This window comes from Apis mellifera, linkage group LG7 (assembly GCF_003254395.2).
Source record: "Apis mellifera strain DH4 linkage group LG7, Amel_HAv3.1, whole genome shotgun sequence".
Taxonomy (NCBI): Eukaryota; Metazoa; Arthropoda; class Insecta; order Hymenoptera; family Apidae; genus Apis; species Apis mellifera.
The window spans coordinates 5,699,826-5,725,013 of record NC_037644.1 but is presented as its reverse complement, the minus strand read 5'-3'; the positions used below and the strand labels follow the sequence as shown (position 1 = coordinate 5,725,013).

Genomic DNA, 25,188 nt, shown 5'->3' with positions numbered 1-25,188 from the left:
AGTTTCCGTCTTACGCGTTAAGTTTACTCAAACATCGCAAAGGTTGTTCGATTTGAATTTAAAACGTTGGTCGTATGTAAGTATTGAGCAATAGAGTGAAATGAAAAATTGTATGAATAGTTTTTAGTAGAGAAGAGAATTTCAATTTCTTTCAGATTAAACATGCTAATCTTAGTTTCTATTTATTTTTATTAGTCATAATAATATGTATTCTTGTAATTTGACATATTACTTAATTATTATCTTATTGTTAAAAGAAGAATATATATTTCTATGATATTCATACATAAAATATAAATTATAAAATATTATCTAATATCGCTAATTCATTTTTTTTTATTTTATATTTTTTCAACTTTTTTGAATAATTGTCTTTTCTTCATGTAAAAAGAATTGTAAGAATTGTAGAATCTTAATTAGCAAAGCAATCAGAATCCTGAATGTAATCAATTGAATTCAGTGATTGAATTTATGACGTCTTCGAATCAATACATTGAAAAATATACATTGTTTGTAGAATTGTCATATAATATCTAATATACACATATAATAAATTCAAAGATAGAGCATTTTCAAATATTAATATGAATATATAAATGTATATAAATATCTAACTAAAATATTATTTATTTTTATATCATTTACAAAATTATAAATAAAACAGTATCATTTTAAAAAAGATGATCATGCAAAGAGTAAAATAGAAAATTCAAGAAAGAACCGCACCTATTCATAAGACAACAATGTAGCAAGTAAATATTGGGGATTACAATATTGCTGGTGAATTCATCATCGCAAACAAGCATTGTAAATCCGAACATTCCACATTTATGTAGAAGAGACAGAGAGAGAAAGAGAGATCGTTGCATCGTTCGGTGCATCGATGTATCGGTGCACAGCGAGTTCTCGAAGATACGAGCTGGTTGTCGTCTCTGGGAGCTAATGGGACGCCGCCGACACTCTCTTCTCTTTCGAATCTCTTTGATCCTGACCGAACTTGCCCTTGCCTCTACCTCTGCGACTCCTGTCCTTTTTCTGCTTTCCCTTCTTCCCCGACTCCTCGTTCTGACCTTATTCACAGCCTCCTCGGGATCTTCATGGTGGTCGCGAGCTTCATGCATGTATACCCAACTTGTAGAGTCAAGATCCGGTAGAAATGATCGATTTTTACATCCTCTGGAAGTCATTTCTCAAATTATTTTGTATTTTGCTGCATTATTATGGGTCACGTGGATTATTTCTGTAATCAGATGAAAAAAAACTGATAGATATTCTATGTCTCTAATTTTATAATAATATACATAGTATTAATTTTAAAGTTTGTTTAATTATGAAAAATTATAATTTAATTTTATTATAATTTAATTAAATTATAATTCATTTTAAAAAATATAATTTGTTTTTATATTTCTTTAAACTTTATACTATATATATATATATATATATATATATATATATATATGTTGAAAAGATGAATATTTAATTATTATGATACATATATATTATAATAATTAAGTATTTTATTTCAATACATATCAAAAAGTGAGTATATATATCAGAAAATAATTTTTGTCGAAAAAAAGAATAAATTTTTTTTATTTGAGATTTGTTTTCGAGTAAATCAAGTTTTGAAATATTTTCAAGTACAAATGAAATTGACTTTTTTTTTGATTAGATATAAATTATCGTCGAATAAATTAAAAATATCGTAAGAAATAATCGTTAAAACGTTAATTGTATATATGAAAATAAAAAAAAAAAAATAAATTTTTTTATTTAAAAATTATTTTTCAAAAAAATTAAATTTAAAAATTCGCTAATTCTTGAATGCTTAATTGTATATATGTTCAATTTTGATTTTCTCAAAAACTTAATTTTCAAGAATTTAGCGAATTTCATTTGTGAAAAATTTTTAAATTTCATTTATTCAAAAATAAAGCTTTGAAATGCTCCATTTGAAGAAAAAATTTATTTTCCTTTTACATTTACTTTTTAAAGAAAAATAAGGACACTTTTGCGAATAACACGTTGTGCACAGCATATATCATAGAATTTGTGATATATGATATTTGTAATATATCATAAATTTTACTTTTATGTTTTCAGTGGTTTTATTTTTATATCATTTATAAAATTATAAATAAAACAGTATCATTTTAAAAAAGACGATCATGCGATTTTGGGCTTCTTGCGAATCTTTTAAAAATTTTTTATTAGACATTTGTATTTGAATGAAAAGAATTTTTCAAATAACAAAAATTCTTTTTAATATAAATATATTCATTTATTATTATTCAATAAAAAAAATAAGCTTTATCTTATAATTTTCAAATTTATAATTAATATTATCAAATTAACAATTTCATTATTTTTAAGAATTAAATTTTAAATCTTATATATAACTTTAAAAAAAATTATGAAAATATTTTTTTTTTCTCAAAATTCATTCAATATTAAGAAATGAAAATTTAAATACGATAATTATATTTCCTCTCAACTACTAATTTATATTTTGTTATTTTAATTTATTTATTTACCGTCGACTAGATGATACTTACTTGCTTATATTTATATTCTTACTTATATCTTTCTCTTTTGCTTTTTCCTTTTCTCTCTTCTTAAATCTTATCCACACTTAGTTGAGGTCCTTCAGGGTGGCCGTAAATCTCAACCCTTTTCCGTACGTATTTACATCTGGCCGTATGCGCGAGGATAGAGCAAAAAGAAAGAAAGCTCATCTGTAAGCTTATCCGCGCTATCGTGTACGGTGTGGATGTTCTTCTTATTTTCCAACCGGTTAGGAAACGTTCCGAGGGGTCCGTGTTTTTACCGGTTTCGAAGTAAAATTTCGTGAAATCAGAAGCCAAGTAAGACGCCTCGTTCTCGTCGTAAAACTTACGGTATCGCGATCGTTCTCCATATTTTTCTCCTCCTTTCTAATCGTATACACGATTTTAACGATGATCGTTGCTCCAACCGATCTTGTTTCCCGCTCCTTCTTTTCTTTTGTTTAAAATGCTGTTTGTATAAATTAATTTATTAAGAAGAAATTATATATTATATATAAATTAATTGTATAAATTAATTTCTTTACGTTTTCTAACTTTTAATTTCTTTTTTACGTAGATATATGCTGATCAAACCAATATCAAAATTAAATCAATATCAAAATTTTTCGTCGATAAAAATTCGTATTTTTAAGATGATATGGATTGATATTGATTAATAATTTATATTGATTTATTTGATATTATTTGATATTATATTAATATTTTTATTATTTTTTTTTTAAATTATGGATTCGCATATATGTATTATTTACTATCTGACAGCATCAAATTTTTATCATACATAAGATATATTATTAAATCTCATTTTAAAAAATAAAAAGAATAAAATAGGATTTTATTAATAATTTTTACAAATATTAAAATTTCTGTTTATCAAAATGCAAAGTTTTAGTTGCTGTTTCAATTCATTATTATAAAAGAAAGAGGCCATATTATAGACTGCAAGTACAGTTTTTATCATGTATACTTGTGCATAATAGATTGCATATTGTACTTAAAATTATCAAAAGATAACGTAAATTACAGACTACGTTTTAAGTTTGTGTGCAGTTAACGAAAGCGAGGTGATTGATAAACTTATTGTAAAGCTTGTTTTAAAAAATACTATATTTGGTTTATTATAAATATATTAAATGTTTCATAAAATGCAAATATATGAATAAAAATATGTAATTGAAAAAAATTAACAAAAAATTAACATCTAAGTAAATTTATTTTTGATATAATTTTTTTTATATTATTTATACATTATACCTATATCATATATAAAACATATTATTATCAATCATGTGACTGTTTAATAATAAAATAATAAAGATTTAATATTTTTTGGAATAAATTTCTTAGAATATAAATATTAATAAATTTTAATAGATATATGGGTAATTTTATGAACTTAAGAACTTTTTATCTTAAAAAAAAAGTTATTTAATTTTATAAAAAAATTGCAATATAAAGAATATATTTAAATAAATTATATAATTTAAAAAATAAAAAACAATATTATAAAGTTTCTTTAATAGTTTATATAGTTAAAAATATTATAATAGTTATTTTTATAGTATATTCATATTTTCATAATATTAAAGTCAAATTTCTATTTCTATTTATTGCAATTTTATTAAACAATTTATGAATCAAAAAAAATCATAAATGAACTATCATAACGTATGAATACATTTCTTATATTGCTGCTATTCTTATATAGCTGCTATATAAATATTTTGGAATTTTTGGAGAATAGATAGTAAGCACATAAGTAAATATATTATAATATTATCATATATGATAATAAAAATAAATAATAAAAATGATAATAAAAAATCATAGCTCAATATTTTTTATTTGATTGTAACTACAATTTTTATAATTATTTCTATAATTATAGATATTATTTTTAAAATATTAAAATATTATAAATATATATGTAAAATATTAGAATATGAAAGAATAATTTCTTTTAATTATTTTCTTTTTGACATTATGTGCATTTGATGTCATCTTTTAATTTGTTAATAACAAATTTTTATTTCTTTATTTTGTTAATCATTAAATAATATATATAGATAGAGGAATAAAAAATGATTGTAACTATTTGATTTTAAAATAGATACTTAGGATATAGACAGCAAAGATAAATGCAACTTTTTTATTACCTATATAAAAAAAATAACATTTTATTATAATAATCTTATATAGCAACAAAATTATATATAAAAAATTAATACAAATATAATTAATAGATAATAATAAATGAAAAACAAATTATAAATAATTTTGTCAATTTTTTAGATAGATGATTCTAATTTAACGAATACAATTGTTATGAATAATTCAATTCATTGATATTTACGAAATGCAAAATTTATTTCATTATTTTAAAACATCCAGTTCTTTTAAAGAAAGATTTATAATATAATTTTATATTTATATTAGATTGTCCCTCTTTCATATCGTACATTTTACAGATAACAACTTCGTCTGATCAAACTCATCTGTTTGATATTATAATATAATTTCATGGCATTATAATGGATAACTTTGAAATGCATTAATTATAAAGTGAATAAATTATAAGAGATAGCAAATTCATCATCTTATTCATGTAGTAAATTATGTAGTAAATTATGTGAATAAATAATATCAAAATAATATCAATGAAATTAATATTAAAATAACAATGAATTACATTAAATAATTTTGCGATATCCGACTTAACACCAAAGTTTACTATTCATGCAATACTTTATTTTTATTTAAGCTTTTATTCATTAATTTATAAAAAAAATTATAATAATTTTTATAATAATAATTTTTAAAAAATATCATACATTTTTATGATATACATTATATTACAAATATTATCATACATATGAAATTGAATGATTTCGTTCTAGTTTTTATTAATTGTATTAGATCCTATTTTCTCTTGTTATCATTATTAACTTTAACTTTTAATTTTAATTTGTAATTTTAATTTTTCATTTAATCATTATAATTTTAATTGCCCAAAAATTATTTTATATTTTATTTTTCACATTTTATGGATTCTTTGTTCAAGTTTTCTATAGATGGATAAGAAATATGAATAAATCATCTAATATACATTTTGGACAGCTGCCGTGTTTATATAATCAGTTTATATAAATAGTGATCGCATATTTATATCAAGTTATTAAAGACAGATATATATAAATGAAATTATAATATAAAAAATTATTACTATTATAATAGTAATAATTTTTTTCCAAATATTCGAAAACTAAAGCGATTGTATGCAAAAAACATTGTTTAAAATGTCTTAAAATTAATAGTTTTTAAAATTAATAGTTCTTAAAATTTTCAATATATTAAATAATCATCGAAATCAAAATCTACTTTCTAAATAATTGTCAATAATATTAAAAGAAGGTAAAATCAGTAAAAATGAAAATAAATTAAATCATATAAATTTTAAGATTTTTCGGAATAACGATTTGTAATTTTGCAATTTTTATTTAGCTTAATTATTTCTCATATACAAATATTTTAATTTCAGAAACAAAAGCTAAAGAAAACAAGATAATTGAATTTATTATCATCGAAACGAGTTAAGAAACTGAACAAAAGAACACGATGAAATAATATTACGACAGCCATCGGATTTAGTATCGAGCGAAAGGGAATGATACAGAATGATGGACCGAAATTTATTATCGAATATCTCTCCACGTTCACCGATAACGCAGCGTCGTTTCGAGTACAACGAGCATAATGTGAAGAAGAAACGCGTCTCACGTGTGCATAGTATGGGTTAGGTTTCGCGGTACTCGAAAGAAAAGAAGTTGCGCGCCGACTCGATGGTTTCATCCAGAGAAATCTGGGCGGAGTTTCGAGCTACCGAGGTGAAACTGCACCGCCCAGCTTCGTCCCCTGTTCGTCCTTCTGCGTTCACCATTCCCCTCTACGCCGTTTCCCACCCTTGCTCGGTGGGATTTCTTTCGCGAGCTGCATTTCTAGCGCGCAAACGCGCCCCAGCACATCCACCAATTTCAGATAGATAGATCGACAGTGGGCTAACCACTGTTGCAATCGTATGCCATTGTATTTACGCCTGTTCTTTTCGATCCAACTCTTTTTTCTCTTTCTCGATGATTGCTACCATCTTTCTTCCGATCCGAGTGAATTCGGTTTCACGGTATATATACCGAATGCTTTTAGGATGTTTGGATGAGCTGGTATATTTTTGTATTTTGATAAATATTTGTGGATAAAAGGAGAATAGAAATTTGGCTAAAAGCTAATAGCAATTGTATTTTTTCTTGATTATTTAGGTATTTTTAAGTTAATAGCAAAATTTCGCATATTTACAATAAATACTTAAAACTTTTTTTTTTGTATTTATTAATTAGTATAGTACGGTATTGAATCAAAAAATTTTAAAAACAAGAAAGTTCGGCAAAAAAGATTTAATATTTTTATACAATGGCAGAATCGTGTGGCCATTATATAAAAATTATATTTATTTTCATCAATAAATAACTATTTTTTAAGATAAAAAATTACAAATATTTATTATATAAGATATTTATTGTTCACAGTTTTAGAATATAATAGAATTCTTCTTAGAATATAAAAAATAAACATTGAATATTGAAAAGTATTTCAGAAATTAAATCAAAATTAAAGAAATATTATTGAATATTTGATAAATGTTTATTTATATTTTTATTATAAAAATAATTCTATTATAATTTAAAACTAATAGCAAAAATATATTACATAATAAATATTTTTGCAAATTTATATTTTTAATAATTATAATTATTGAATAAAATAACTATAAAAGATAAATAAGTTTAGTAAGTTTATAATTTTTCCAATATTATATATTGAACAACAAATTAACTAAATAAAATTAATAAATAAAAGATATAACCATGATTTAAAATTTTTTCATGTAAATTTATTTTTATCATTTAAACATCGCGTCGCCATTTGAAAATCCATTGAAAATGAGGGTAAATAAGATCAAGCAAGCAATAGGATTCTTGATATCCTTTTGTACTCATTTGCGTGTTAAAAGTTATCAATAGCCTTTCGATGAAATCTCGGTTTATCCGCTTTTTATACGTATTCCACTCGTCGAAACAAAAGATGACTATAATTTTCACGAAAAAATGTCTACATTGAGTAAAATGACATGGTATCAACCTACGCATTTTCTGTATCGCAATAATGGAAAGAAAGTAGAGGAAGATTGTTTTGCGTAGATTCTTTATTTGAAATATGTATCTATTCTATAAATATATCTATATATCTATAAATATATATCTATTCAACAATAGATGTTCGTTCGTAGAATCATTTCTATAATATGTTTTAAAAAATTTCATCGTATTTGCGTGTGGGTTATGCTTATAATTTACAATAAACAATGAACAATAAAAATAAATGGCGGTAGAACTATCGAATTGTAATCAGAAAAATTGAAAATCATAATTCTTTTAAAATTTATATTGAAAATTTTTAAACGAACTCATAAATAATTTAAAGATTTCGAATAATTTAATAAATAATTAATAAGTTAATAAATTAATTGTAAAAATTGAAAAAATATTAAAATTTAATAATATTATCATAATATTTATAAAGAAATTAACAGTATTTTTTATTAATTTTCACTTTTGCTCATTTTTCAGAATTAAATTTAATCGCATTAGACTTAAATTTAAATTCCAATAATATTATAGATAATCTTTAATCAAGTTTGATTATAAGCAATTATCATTAAATTAAAATTTATTAACATGATTAATTGAAATTTCACTCATGTTCTTATATTCAATAATATAATTAATTTATTAAATCTTTTATCTAAATAGATAAATAATTAGTATTTCTTTCTAATTAACTTTGTCAATAAAATCTTAATGTGATCTCTTAAAATAATTATAAATAATTATATTCAATTTAAAATATCTTATTAAATTGCAATTATAATCATTTCTGATATTGAGGAATTCATAATTCTAATTGTACAATTTTCCATATAGATATACACATATAGATGAATATATTCTTTTCATATCCTATAAGATTTAATTTCAATCTTATCTCTTCATAAACAAAAGCGAATAAACATAGCAAATATTTTATGAAAAGAATAAACGGAATAATGTTACACGCTTAATCAACATGATCAGATTATTTATGATCGATAATCCGATATGAAATTAATATATAATTAATGGATAATCTATTATAATTGAAGTATTAAACAAGTATCGACTATTATATGAAGAATAATTATTATTTATCTACATTCTTAATTAAGAATTTCATTATTTTTTATAGGCAGTGTCATTCTGATTATTTAAATCAGTCAATGTATTTTTTAATCATTATCAATAGAATTTATTGATTTTAGATAAAAATTTATAGCTATATATGTTGTTTGAAAAATATACAATATTATCTATGATATTCTTTCAATAATTATGTATATATATATATATATATATATATATATATGTATGTATTTCATATATAATGAAAGTAATGTATACATATGTTACATTATATAATAAACGTTTCAATATTAATTCTTTTTCTCTTTTTTTTAAACTTCGATACTTCTATCAACATTTATAATAATCACATTTATATGATTGATACGAAATTACATTAAATGCAATTAAAAAAGGAAAATTAAATAATAATGAATAGATATAATATATAATATGAATATTAAAATAGAATTTTTATAAATTTTTTTAAATCTTTATGATAATCTTAAATGAAATATCTTATATAGTTACTTAATTTGATTAAATCTAATTTAATAGCGAAAAATGAAAATAAAGTTAAAATTAAGCGTAAAGTAATTTCGCCAGAGAATGAATTCCACGTAAAATGAAATTGGTTCAGGAATATGAGATAAAATATTACAGTAAATTTGATTATATAATAGTATCGTTTATTAAATTTGTTATTATTTTATGAAACAGCTTTGGTTGTGTTAATTAAATATTTAATAAAATATTTAATATAATATTTAATAAAATATTTAATTAATGTTAAATCGTAAGAGATTAATTTAAAATAAAATAAAAATACAAACATAAATTTATGAAATTCCATTAAAATTTTAGCAGCATTTATTAGTAGCTATTTCTCTAATCATTTCTTATAATTTTTAATTAAAATCAATTATGAAATGATCAGGAGCATTTATAAAACAAAATTTACAAAATAAAATTTGGAATATTATTTTCAGATAATTTTAATAAAAAATATAAACATAAAAAAAAATATATATTGAAAAATTTCCACTTACTTAAAAAAAAAAGATAAATACACGAAAATAAAAATGCAAAGAAAACAAATTCAATTGAATTATATTGAAATTATATTGAAATTATATTGAATTTGTAAATCATACTGTAAAAAAATAATAAATATTTCTTAATGTAACAATTTATTAAATAAAATTTAAATATAGATTCTAAAACATTTAAATAGAAATTTCACATATACTATTTTAATATTTTTATATAAGTATATAAATAAAAATATTGCATTCGCGTATCGTCATATTTTTCTGATACATATATTTGTTTATATATTTCTCTATTTAATTGCATAAAAAAAAATAATGGGTATTTAAAAAAGATTTCTCTTTTTACAGAAAGCACAAGTTCGCATTGCGTAGGATGTGGTGGTCGAATTCATGATCAATGGATTTTGCGAGTTGCACCGAATCTGGAATGGCACGCTGCTTGTTTGAAATGTGCAGAATGCCAGCAATTTTTGGATGAGCACTGCACCTGCTTCGTGCGAGATGGAAAAACTTATTGCAAGCGAGATTATGTCAGGTAAAAAAATATTTAATTTATTATTTATTATTTATTAGCTATGCAACGACATATTGAGATCTTTTAGGTTTGGCACATCTTGCATATTTGTATTATGCTCATTAAAAAAAAATTGTATTTTATTTAGAGAATTTCGTAATAATAAAAATGAATATTTTATTGGAATTGAATGAAGGATTCCAATGTATCAATATTAGAACTATAGTGTTTATTTAAATGTATTATAGATATATACATACATAAATAATTACATAATTATAACAATAATTATAATAATATTCAATTATATTATTATAATATTAATTATATCAATATTTAAAATAATCAAAGATCGAAAGTAACATGTTAAAAAAAAAAAATAACTAATAAATAGTCAAAATCACAATTTTTTCAAATTATAGTAAAAATATAAAAATTATAATTATTTTAATTATAGTAAAATTGTAATTAAAATATATATATCTATATTTTAATAATATCGATAATAATATGCCTATAAAAGAAAATAATTTTTCTATGTCCGAAACTAATTTTTCATTAGTACTTTAAAATTAAATTACAATTTTTTATTTTTATTTTTATTAAATTATTGTAAATTATTTTAACTTAATAAATAATCAAAATCACAATTTTTTCAAATTATAGTAAAAATGCAAAAATTATAATTATTTTAATTATAGTAAAATTGTAATTAAAATAAATATATCTATATTTTAATAATATCGATAATAATATGCCTATAAAAGAAAATAATTTTTCTATGTCCAAAACTAATTTTTCATTAGTACTTTAAAATTAAATTACAATTTTTTCTTTTTATTTTTATTAAATTATTGTAAATTACTTTAAATTATGTTTTAAAATTCATAATTCATAATAATTCTTTTTACAAACATATATTCGTTTTTTCTCCCCCCTGATTTTTTTAAGTTTTTTTAATCCCTAATCTGATTTTTTTAAATATAATATAATTACTTATACATTTTGTTAGTAAAAATTAGTAATTCAAGTTGAAAAGTATTATTGATGACAATAATAATGGCTTACAGCTTCAATTAAAAATAATATTACGAGTAAGATGTATTCAATAATCAATATTATTGCTTTTTACCATATAAAAATATAGACATAATAGATGCAATGAATTGAATATAAGAATTAAACATATGAAGAAATTTTTAAAAAATAATGTATATGTATAAATATGTATCATCATATTATCATATAAAATAGTCCTTAATTTAATAAAAAAACTTGTAATTAATATGAACACAAGTATTTCATTTTCACATATTATCTATATTGTTAGTATGAATACTGCAATAATTCCAAAAAATCTTTTGATTTTCTAAAATTAAAATTGTAAATAATTGATTGTAAATCTTGGAATGATTGTAATAATATTTTCTTCAATTTTGAATTTTTATTAATATCTTTGTTATTACTTTTCATAAAATATAACAATATTCAATAATATCAAATAAGCATATAAGATTGTTATAGATATGACAATTTTTATTATAAATGTATATTTATTATAAATGTATATTTATTTTATTATAAATATACTATAAATATAGATAATAAAATTTCTAGGTCTTATCAATATTCCAAAGTATTCTCTTTTACCTGTACGAATAAAACGATTTCTATTGCGATAGAAAATTTAAAACTGACGTTCTCGAACACACGCTATATAGTAGGTAATTCTTCTCGATTTACAAACGGCGAGATTGAAAAGAAATGAAAATAGAAAAAAAAGTGTAACGGGTCGAATCGAAAAAAAAAAAAAAGGAAGAAGCACAGAAAGTAAGAACTGACAAAACATTTCTTCGTGGAGTATTTTTATCTAACATATACGGACCAGCTTCTGCGTGCGGAGAAATGCATCCGTCTGAGTGCGGAGAAATGCATCCGTAACAAAAAGTGTGCTTCACACGTGGTTGAATCGAACTTGCGGAATTGAACGCAGAATTTGTGTCTTTCATTTTACGACGAAATTCTTAACTTGAAGCTAACAGTATAAACAAGCAAAAAAGAGAAAAATACACAAATGTATCTTTATTCGAATTGTTACTTATTGTTGTGATTTGGATCTTAATTTCTTTCTTATAATCTGTCTTTATTTCATGAACAATATATTTTTTAAAAGTTGATTTATTTATTATATGCGAAAATCAAATGTAATAAAATTATAACAAAATGTTGAAGAAAAGTAAATAAAGTTAACTATTAAATAGATATAATTATATCATATTTGAAGTTAAAAAAAATGCTATGAATTAAAAATTATTCTGACATATTGATGTGATTATTTTATTTTTCGAATTTATTTTTTTAAAAATTGAAATAAAAAAAAGTGAATTATTAAAAGTGAATAATTTTACTTTAAATTTAGAAGTCGGTATGAATATCTTGATATAAAAAATATAAACCATGTTTTTCGCAAATTAATGATGCAGAAACATAATCTAAAATGAATGAAGTTTTCAAAAATAAAAAATCATATCGATCAATACTGTGTGAATAAAAGTTAAAAAATTCCGTTTTAAAACTCTTCAATCGATACAATTTCCCCCTGCAAAGTTGTGGCAAATATTTTTGGGTTTGAGGACAGGCGGTTTATTTGCATTGATCCATCGAACATTGAAATGCGTTCGAAACGAAGAAGAAGACTGGCATATCCGGTCGACATGGATTTGCCAGTCCTGAGAGACACCGATGACGCCTGTTTGTTGTTTCTGTCGCCTCGTACGAAAAGTCGAAACAACCGTGGGGTAAAACGTTTCCTTCTGGGTGTTCTTCAATGCTTCCCATTCTCGAATAAATTTGGTTATCGACCAATGGAACAGAACTTAGAATTATGTGATAAAAGAATTTTTTGTAATTATGATTTATTTTGAAATCAACTGAAAAAATTTCTATCGATCATTTTATATTATTTTATTTTTATTTTATTTTATTTTATTTTATTTTATGGAAATGATAAAAGATTTTAATTGAACTTTGAAATTAAATAATATATAATTAATATTATTAAATATTACTAATTTATATAGTTAGGAATAATATTACTAATTTTGATAGTTTTCTCAATTTTCCTGAATTTATAAAATATCCTGGATTTAAAAATTATAAAATATTTATAAAATAATTATCTATATGTTTTTTGTTTATATAATATGGCTATTTTGAATATTAAATTTGTAATACCTATTGTATATACAATCAATTGTCATCGTTTAATATTTATCTGATTTTATAATTTTCAATATATATTTTGAAAATATTTTGTGTTTTTAATAGTAGTATTTATTCTTAAAATGATTCTATGAATTTTCTCGAGCAAAATATAGTTATCGATAAAACTACACTATATATATATAATTAGTTATTCTATATATATAATTATATTCTATATACACTATATATATAATTAGTTATTAATAATTAATAGATAATTGATTGCTGTATTAGAATAGAATTATATATTCCATGAAGCTTTTTATTAATAAAACTCAACAATTTAGGAAGCCCCTAATACACTTAGGAAGCTAATAAATACAATTTAGTTTGAAAGAATTGAAGTACTGCAGGCAATTAACTTAAAAACCGATAATTAATTATTCGATCCAATATCCAAATGAAATTTCGCGGAAACATATGCTCAGAAATCAATATAAATTGAAACGATTAATAAATTTAGCGGTAAATTTATCTAAAAAAAGTAATAATTTTTATTTTTATAGAATTTAGGATTTTAAATGTTCGATAAATTAGAATAAATTATATGATTTATTAGATTTATTATTTGAAATATTAATTTTTGCAATACTATTTACATTGCAAAAAATATTAATAATGATTCATTAAAATTATATTCGAATTATCATAGAGTAAAATTATATAAATATATAAATATACTATGATGCTAAAATAATTATAAACTATAAAATTATAATAAAATTTAATATCTTAATATCTATTATGTAATACTTGTTATGATAAATATTATTTAATGAAAAACAAATATAGAATTAAATTCTAGAATTAATGAATTTATTCGTCAAATCCAATATTCATCATATTTTGCATATAAGAAAATGCTTTAAAATTCTTTTAAAAATCCAATATTTGTTCAAAGTTTTTTATTTATTCCACGATTTATTTTCTACAATTACTTTTCAATAGAAGTTAAATTTCTTAAAATTTGTATTTACTTCAGTTCCAAGACTGAAAATTAATTATTTTTTTTTGTATTTTGTTAATTTTTTTTATTAATTCTTATTATAAAAGTTGATTTTATATTTATCTTTTGAGAAACGGATTAATAATAAATATAGAGCTTCCATTGTTGTACTCTTTTACATTTTCAATGACTATTATTTTCATAAGCAAAAGAAAAAAGAATTTTTTATTTGAATAATTGATTTTACTACAAATACTTGCTATAATTTTAATCAAATTTGTATTTAATTAGATTATAACTATGTATCAAAGATATGAATAAAACGCAATGAGAAGTGAAACCGTAAAAGAATCGTTAACATATACAGAATTGATTTCAGACTGTTTGGGACAAAATGCGACAAGTGCAGTGAGTGCTTTAGCAAGGATGACTACGTAATGAGGGCAAGGAGCAAGATTTATCACATAAAGTGCTTCCGATGTTCAGCCTGCATGAGACAGTTAGTGCCTGGCGATGAATTTGCCTTGAGACAGGATGGCCTGTTCTGCAGACATGATCACGACGTTCTCGAAGGCGGAAAGCTCTGCTCTGGACCTGGTGGTGTTCCTGGAAGTGAAAACAACAACAATGCATCCCTTATGAATAATAATCATCATCTGCATCCCAACGACGGCTCAATATCAGGTAAAAAAATTATATAAAATATCTATTATATAAAAGAAATAGACATGTAATAAAAGTATTTACCTACATGTTCTCGCGTAATCTATATATATATATAATATAAAATATGTCTACTTATTATCATTATCCACGAAAAAATGACATTAACAGATTAATGTGACTATTTCCACAAATGACAATTTGATAGAATAACGGCATTCTGCCTTTTATCACGTTGGCAAATGACTTAACTTATTTGAGGATTACATTGTCTGGACATGGACTATCAAAGTACAAAGAGCAAATTTGCTAAAGGGAGTCCGCTCGAGGGGAAGCTCAAAGGCTGTTCTGATATAATGGTGTTGTATTAGGATCACCGGTCATAATTAGGTGTTGATAATTGAAGCCCTTAAGACCCAAAAGGCTTGACCACTTCCCTCCTACATGTCAGGATTATACAGGATTAGCGTTCCTCGAGCTAGTCCTAATATGTGAGCATACACTATCTAGATTGATTGGATTAAATATTTAATAAGATTCGCGAAAGTAGATAATAATTTAATCATATTTTATCATTTATATTATGTTACATCGATAAATTGACAAACATTACATTTAGCATAACAGAAAATGCAATTCTTCGAATATGTGACAGGTTAGTGTACAAATATTACCAAATGCTATAATCTCTAAGCAAGTGGCAAAATCGTTGAAAAATATGTTGGAAAAAGTCTGGAAAGTCACAAGGATCGCATAGAGAATGTCAAAAGTTTGGATGACATATTATTTATACATCACGTCTACTATTACTAATTCATTATTTACACGGACCGACGATAAATTATATTTGGATGAACATTCTAATCGATGATAATTGAAAATTGTGTAGTACGGGACATAGAGGGCCAAGCTAAAACGTTCTTTCCTAATTCTCGCGTAAACAATTTGATGGAGGATCGTCGCGAGCCGCATATTTTCTATGATGTTTGTCACTTGGCTTCCTTGTGGAAATCATTGCGCCTAAACCGTCTTTTCCCGATGCACGAAACCCATAGGGCCACGCATCGGCGACGACAGTGGTTCGACAACTCTTTACAGAGGAGCCAAGGTGTCAAATGTAGCACCTCTCTGCCAACTACCGTGGCACATAACTACGCACGATCTCCTTCATTTCTTTTTTTTATTTATGGACGTTTATTCAACTTTTTTTTCACCTCCGTTCAGAAGTCGCTTCCTTTTTAGTTATTTAATGGATACTACGTCTACGAATTCACGTACATAGGTATCGTTTCTCATATATCGTAACAATTTTATTTTTATATCATTTGAAAAATATATACAAAGTAATATTGTTTTTTATGAAATTATATTTTTATTACTTATATATAGATATAGCTTAGGAAAAAATATTTTATTCGTACTTTGAATGATATTAAATAATACAATGCTGCGGATTATTTCCCTAAAGAAAATATTACTTAAGTTTTATTATTTTGGATTATTTTTTCAAAAGAAGAAGAAAAAAACATGTATAAAAAGCAACAAAAAAGAAATTATACATCATATAAAATATTATTTTTAATATTATTTCATATTAATAATGTAAATATGAATTTCATAAAATTTGTGAATTTAAAAATATTAATAAATTAATGAACATAGAAATTTTCTATATTATCAAAAATTAATTCAATTAAAATTAACCAGTCTCTTTCCAGCAAAAAATCTTTTTCGCTTGAAGGTTTTAAGTAGAAAATTCCTTCATTACGCAAATTATATTACGAACGTGTCATTACTCTTTAAATCGCGTGATTTAAGATCAATAATTAAACAATAAACGTCATAAAGTACTTATTAATAATGAACGATTTTATTTTTGCCGTTGACATCTTTTAATACTTTCTCGACCATAAATTTTTTCAAACAATTTTAACTTTCTTTCTCTTTCTTCTCCTCTTTTTTCTCTCTTTCTTTTTTTTTCGAACGCGGTTCTTCCTTTGTAACTGCTTATTTGGTTAGGACACAAAAATAGGCACAGGATTTCGTTTGCTCGGTTGCCTTTTCGTCTTACCGTCCGCAAACATTCGATTTCGTGCGACTACCAAATCCTTTCGAAGGACACCGCCAAGGAAACTGGATCCTTATCGCGGCACGAGTTACTTATTACTCGTTAATTGGGAGTTAATGAAATTCGACGCTCGTTCCTCGTCCAGCCGTTTACATATGGGTTTCGCTGTTTGGTCGGCTAAAAAGTGTCCAAAAGATTCCTCTTCTTTTTCTTTTTCTTTTTCTTCGTCTTCTTCTTCTTCTTCTTCTTCTCCTTCTCTTCCTTTTTTTATTCTTCTTAGTGAATCGTTCTTGAGAAGTTCGTTCTGATCGATGTAACCAATAAGGGAGCTGAACCTGAAAACTCGAACTCTTCCTTTTTTATTTTACATCTTTCTTCGGTTTGTAAAGAGATTCGACATAAACATCGGATAATTTCTATTTGCTCGTCCGATGATAATGGATGAGATAAAATGTGTAGTACATGGATATGGGATGTTGATGTGAATTTTCAACGCATAGAACATGTAGTTAAAAGCTAAAAGCTAAATAACTATACATTTGAGCGTTATTATTATTGCTTTGATGATATTTCTCTGACATTCCTTCGTTTTTAAAACAATTTTAGTATCATATAATATTATGTAATGCTTTTTCTATGTATATTATTTCTATACGTATAAAGAAATTATTATAGCATCATCAACTCAAGTAATAAAATATAGATATTAAATTTATATTCAAGAAATATATATTTACAGGGAATCAATTTTAGAGGACACAAATATAAAAATTATTATACAAAAATATATATTGATTAAGGCTTATTTATTAAGTTATAAATAATTTAAATTTGTAAATGAAACGAGATGGGAATAGAATGCGACGGTAAATGTGACAAGAACGTGTGAAGGTCTTACTCTATTTCCGTCTCGCTTTATCTAACATAAATTTAAATTACTTATAACTTAATAAATAAACTTCAATATTTTTTATATCTTTTTTTATCTCTAGAATCGATTTTTTGAAGATATCTATAATTATATTAATATTCTGTGTATTTTTTTTTCTATATATTTTTACGTATATTTAAATATCTCTCCATAAATTATTAAATCTCTCCTCCTTTTTTTCTAATTAAAGAAAATATAGCATGTTTGGAAATATTTTTTGAAAATTCTAATTTGTTTAAAATAAATAAAAAATTATTATAAATTGGAAATAAATAAAATATTACATAATTTAAACATAATAATATTGTAATGTAAAACAAATAAAATTACAAATTATAAAGAAAATAATATATTATATTAATTTTATACTATATTTCAAATTTTGAATAAATATAGAATGTCTGAAACTTTGATTTAATTAAAAAATAACAAAATAAGGATTTTACTAAATTGTAAATAATTTGGAATAGTGATGAAAAACAAATGTTTAAAATTGTTGAAAATTATTTTCTCTTGCGATGTAATCAAATATAAAACACAATATTATATTATGAAATTATAACATTAAATAGATATTGATTAATCTTAATTTTTATAAAATATATTTTCTATATTAATATAATCAATTAATTGTTTTTCAAAATTTTTATTAAATACAAGTCTACTATCAATCTTTTTGTTTATAAGTTAGTTAATCTACGTCTTCTCATCATTTATCTTTATTCTATTTATCTGAATAACTTTTGTTGACTTTGGAATATAAAATATTTCAAATTACTTTTATCAGTATTCCAAATTAGTAATGAAATTAAAACTCACAATCTTGTATTGCATTACATTCTTAGAATATTTGTAAAATTCACATTAAATATAAAATTAAAATTAAAATGTAAATGAATAAATTAAATAATATATTCCAAAGTTTTGATAATATTTTGACTTCAATGATTAAATATTTGCTGAAAAAGTTTTCCAAATTAACATTTTATTTTTTTGCAGATTAAATTAAAAATATTAAAATTACAAATTTTGTGCAAATATTGTTAATTAATAGGTCATTCGTTTTTATTATCTACAATGTTAAAAATTAGAAAATATTAATAGTTGTTTAGATATTTCTGTATTCCAAATTACGTACAGTATTCTAAATATGCTGCATTTTCAATACATTAAAATTAGAAAATATATAAAGAACATTAAAATTATTCTAATAATAAAATATTCTTATTAATTCTTTTTTAATTTCTTTTAATTAAGATAAAAAATCAAGGAATTGTTCAAATCAATATTTCAATATCTTTCCAATCTTCTAAATATATTTAAATTCTATAGCAATTATTCTAAACCATAGTAATCTTACCCAAGTGTATTCAAATATAATTTTATGCAAACTTCCGTCGTCCGAACAGCGTCAATACTCGAAACTTTTCTCAATCATGCTCGATCTCGTTGAAACGTTTCCAAAGACCTTCACGATATTCCTTACTGAACCTGGTACCGATCACGGAATCGCCTTCCAAGTTTGCCCATCGACAATATTGTCTCTGGCCTCTCGAATGGTTAGCAGGCATTCGTCTTCACGTTCTCCATCCGCCATGTCGTACCACTATCCGGATCTCCCATTAGTTGGCGAAGAACGTTTTGCAAGACCGGTTAGATAGTCACAGCAGGACATTCTACTCTGCATTCTACTCATTTAATTCCACTACTCTTCCCCGAGAAGTTGGCTTTTTTCCAAAGCCAATCAGATTGGCAATAATCGTTGAAAGCAAAACAACGGAATCATTCGTTTTTTTTAACTTCTTCAATTCTTCCTTCTGATTTTCAATTTATGATTTTTAACGTAATTTAAGAAACAGTACAAAATTTTCGCCGATTTGAGTTAATTTTTTTGAAATGTAAATATAATACATGATAAACAATATTGTATATATAATATATTATATTTATAAATATGTATATTTATATGTATATATAGAATATTTATATATTTATAAGATAATTTTTGAAAAATTGATTCTAGAAACCAAAATTTATTCGAAAATAATAATATAGTAGAACTTTGATTATCCGAATTTGTATTTTTACAAATTTATCCAAATGTTGTATTATCGAAATGTTCTATTATTCGAACAGTATATTTCATACTATCCATATATAATCCATGCTATATTTACATTTAATATAAATATATATTACATACATTTAAATGTATTTTCTTCTATTGTAATTATCGAAGTTATTTATCAAAATCAAATTTTTTCACAATATTTCAGTATTTGTGTTTAAAGTGTTCACAAATCTACATATATTAATAATGTCGGAAACAGGTAGTGTTGAAACAAAATATATTATTAAGATATTATTAAAAAACTGGAAAATAACGAATGGGCAATAAATTTAGCACAAGAATTTCAAAAATCTATAATTAGTGATATAAAAATAAACAAAAGAAAATTATATAGAGAATATTAATTCATCAGATATTAATAGTTCTTGAAAAATCTTAAAACTAGCAAAAAATAATTAAATATTTATAAATTTTCTTCAATATAGATAAAAAATACATCAATTTAATCGTTTGTTTATATTATTTAGATTAAAATATTAATAATTTAATAATTTAAAAAAAGCTGTTGTTCTATTTTTATTCGAAACATTTACATTTGTTTAGTTGCTATAATCGAAGTTATAATTAAGTTTTTAAGTTATTAAGTTTTTATTAAGTTTTTAAATGAAATAAAAAAATAAACCACCTTATTTTTGTTACATTTCGCTTTGTTTCATCTAATATAAATTTAAGTTGCTAATAATTTAATAAAACTGAATCAACTGATATTTTTTTATGAACTTTTATGTATCTTTTGAATTATATTAATCATTATGTAATTATTTTAATTAGTTAATTGAAATGTAAAAATATAAATTTAAATATAAAAATATTTTCTTATTATTTTAGAATATTATTTTGCAATAGAATCTCAATTATCGATAATAAAACATAGACAAAATAATCAAATAATTACCTGTTTTTTTCATTAAGATTATTTCTTATAAAATATATTATAGATAATTATAAATATTAATTATAAATATTAAAGCTTTTAATAATTTTATTCATTATTTATTCTATTCTCGTAATCTTATACAATTTTATAAAAAATCATTTAAATACTGTTATATCTAAATATTTATTAGTAATTTCTTTTATTAAAATTTTCATTGCAATTTTTCTCTAATTCCTTCTGTTTTTTCTGTTTTATTTTTTACAAATCATTTGCAAATTCAATAATCATTAATTAATTCAGTTTTATTTCTCTTTTCTTTAAATGAGATTCTTTTTTTCTTTTTGAAATGAAATAATAGCTTTCATCAATTGAAATTAAATTTTTAATAATTAAATTATCTGTTAATATTTCAGTAACTAATTATTTTATTAATAAAAGTTCTAATAATCAAGACTTTATTGCATTTTTATTTTAATCATTTTAATCATTTTAATTCTTTCTGTAATTGGAAATTTAATTTTTGTATATATATATATATATGTATGTATTATCTTTTTTTAAATACAAATAAATGATTACTTTTGTAAATTGTTTTAAGTTAAAATTTAATATTAATTATGTTAATAATATTAATTGCTTTTATATATAAGTATTTTTTTCATAAGATTTAATTCAAGATTTCTGTATAGGCTGATTCTGTATAATAGGCTGTTATATTTTTAAATATTTATTTAGTGACTTATTATATTTCTTACTTCTCATTAACCCATTAATAATACTTCTATGAAAAATTATGTATTCAAGCAATGAAGTATCTAACTAACATTTACGTTATCAAAGAAGGCGAAAAGAAAAAAATGGATCGAAATTAAAAGTTTTAAAAGAATGGACGGTCAAAAGATTGACATGAATAATCGTGATGTTGCTTTGTTTGCAGACTCCGGATCTGAGAGTGGATCTCATAAAGCTGGTATGGGTGGTACTCGAGGTTCGGGCAGCCATAAAAGCGGCGGCGGTTCAGACGGGAAACCAACCAGAGTTCGCACCGTTCTAAATGAGAAACAACTTCATACTTTGAGGACTTGCTATGCCGCGAATCCACGACCGGATGCGTTGATGAAAGAACAATTAGTCGAGATGACAGGCTTAAGTCCACGAGTAATCAGGGTATGGTTCCAGAACAAACGGTGCAAAGATAAAAAGAAAACGATCGCCATGAAACAACAAATGCAAGAAAAGGTGATTATTCGAATTTTGCTATTTTACTTTTATTATTTGTTTCATTTATTTTTATCTTTTTTAGCATTACAACTATCAAATTCAATCATATTTATAGACTTTTTATCATTGCAATAATTAAATATTTTTGATAAAATTAATGCGAACTTTTGTTGAAACAGAAATGTAATTATATTACATGTAAATATTTATGCATTTGTATTCAAATCATATTCATATCATTATGTAGAAGTATCTAACTAAATATATTATTTCTAATTATGTACATATAATATATTTAAGATTTATTATAGGATAGCAAATTATTGAAATTATTATATTTTGAATTGATCTCTGATATAAAACTAAAAGAAAATTATCATTTACATTATATTATTTTCATAAAATTGTTATTTGAACGATACAATTTAATGAACGAAGGTACTTTATGTTGCAGGATGGCCGTAAATTAGGGTTTGGTGGAATGCATGGCATTCCTATGGTGGCCAGTAGTCCTGTAAGACACGAGAGTTCTATAGGAATGACGCCATTGGAAGTGCAAGCTTATCAACCACCGTGGAAAGCTCTTTCAGATTTCGCTCTGCACACTGATTTAGATAGGCTAGATCCTAACACTCCTTCTTTCCATCATTTGGTATCACAGGTAATTAATCAAAATTTTATATTTTCAATATATATAATACTAGAATAATGGATAGGATATTTGATATATTTGAATACTTCACAAATAGAGAAAAAAAATATTTTAATATTACTATTAAAAATTTTTAATATTATTATCATTAGATATATTTTATACAATATCTTAGATCTTAAGCATATATATATAAGTAAGAAAAATCTTATAAAAAAATTTGAATATGAAACATAAATTTAATTGGTAAAATGAAATTATTTTTTAGATAAGATAAAAATTTCTTTCTTTCTATTTCTAAAAAATACGGGTTTCTTTATTTTTCTCATTGTTTGAACTTTTTGCGCTTCATTTTTGCTTTATAATAGTATATGCACATTCCTTAGATTAATTAAAACTCTCATTTCTTTACTAATTTTTCTAAAGTTTTTTTTTTTTTAATATTCGCTATCTTTTTGTCATTAAATTACAATCAAGACACAATATAATATATATTAATCTTCTAAAATTATGATTATAATATAATATTTTTTAGATAAAATAAAAATAAGAAACTTCTATTTGATTAAAATAATTGCAATAAAATAATATCAATATTATTGTTAAAAATTAATATTTCATTTTTTTTCTTAATAGCTGATAAGTAAAACAGCATTGTAAAATTTTATATAATTGTTATTTATTGTTTTTTATAATTATTAATAATTTTTAATTATGTATATGATTTTAAGCAAATCAAATAAAAAGTTCTTCTAGAAATTCTTTAAGTTAAACAATATTAATGAATAGTAATAGCTGTTGTAAAATCATAATTTTCATTTTAGTTGAATTTAAATTAACTTAAATTTAATTAACTTAACTTTAAAAATCTCACTACTATATACAAATCAAAATTTTGATGTCTGATATTTCCATTTCATCTCATTTTCTTATCATTTCTTTTATATATAATTTATAAAAATATATAATTTATAAAAATGATATTAATGTTTAATTTCAGATGCACGGTTATGATCTTCACAGTGGACCACCACAATTACCTCCACCGGGAATGCTCGGTGGACCAATGAACGACGGTGGAGGTGGTGGAGGTGGTGGTTCTCTACCACCCCCTGGTCCACATCATCCCAGTGGTGGTGGTCCAGACATGGGTCAACACCCCGACAGCACAGATAGCTATGTAACTTACCTCGAAAGTGACAGTGACTCTCTTCATCATGATACAGGAAGTCCATAGTGTTGTGCAGTGTGGCCAGAACGAAAGTGTCCGCTTTCTTCATGGTCCATTTTCAATAAGTGCTTAAAGAGAATTGTAGTCTGCGAGAACAAATAGAGTGATTGTAAATGGCTGGAAACGAAACATAAAATTTGGTTGAAAAGTTATTTCAAAGAAATCTTAACCCTTCGCGCTTAATTTAGTCATTGAAAAAAAATACAAATAAAATATTTTATACATGATGATTATACAATTAGATAGCACAAAATAAATAAATAAATCAAAAGAAAGAATAATATTTTTTCATTTAAATTTTCGTTTTTGTTTTTATAAGTTAAATTTTAAAATTAATTTAAAATTTTTCGAGTACAAGTGAAATTAAATTTTAAATATAAATAATTTACAGATAGAAAATTATATGAAAATAAAAAAAAATATAGAATAAAATTTTATCGCTTAAATTTTTGTTTCTGAAAAACCGAAATTGAAGATCTATAATCAAGAAGTTGTATGATGAATTTTCTTGAAAATTAATTTTTAAATGAAAAAAAATTATTTTATGTTATTTGCTGTATTATTTACATATAAAAAATAATTTCCTATCTATAATTTATTTGTATCTAGTTGAAATTAACTAATTTCATTTGTATTAAAATAATTTAAAATATTTAATTTGCTAAAAAAAATTTTTAAATTTTATTTTTCCTTTTCAATTTACTTTTTCATAAAAAATTCTTTGTTTGACTTACCATGAATGAACAGAATATTTTGAGAGGAAATTTTTCTTTTTAAAGTATGAATTATTATGCGATAT

The 25,188-nt window shown here is 23.0% G+C and overlaps 1 protein-coding gene across 5 annotated transcripts in view; it reads left to right on the top strand.

Annotated features, from left to right (window-relative positions):
* The window catches only part of LOC100577472 (insulin gene enhancer protein ISL-1), a 60,489-nt gene extending 35,813 nt beyond the window's left edge, over window positions 1-24,676 (top strand). For 4 of the 5 annotated variants that reach the window (XM_006571993.3, XM_006571992.3, XM_006571991.3 and 1 more), the window contains exons 3-7: window positions 10,240-10,426; window positions 14,983-15,299; window positions 22,223-22,524; window positions 22,961-23,167; window positions 24,159-24,676. In XM_006571993.3, coding sequence (XP_006572056.1) covers window positions 10,240-10,426; window positions 14,983-15,299; window positions 22,223-22,524; window positions 22,961-23,167; window positions 24,159-24,395 — 1,250 coding nt within the window. In that variant the 3' untranslated portion in view covers window positions 24,396-24,676. The remainder of the gene's footprint in view (window positions 1-10,239; window positions 10,427-14,982; window positions 15,300-22,222; window positions 22,525-22,960; window positions 23,168-24,158) is intronic. The other variant, XM_026441689.1, reaches the window with a different exon arrangement.
* Window positions 24,677-25,188: the final 512 nt, after the last annotated feature.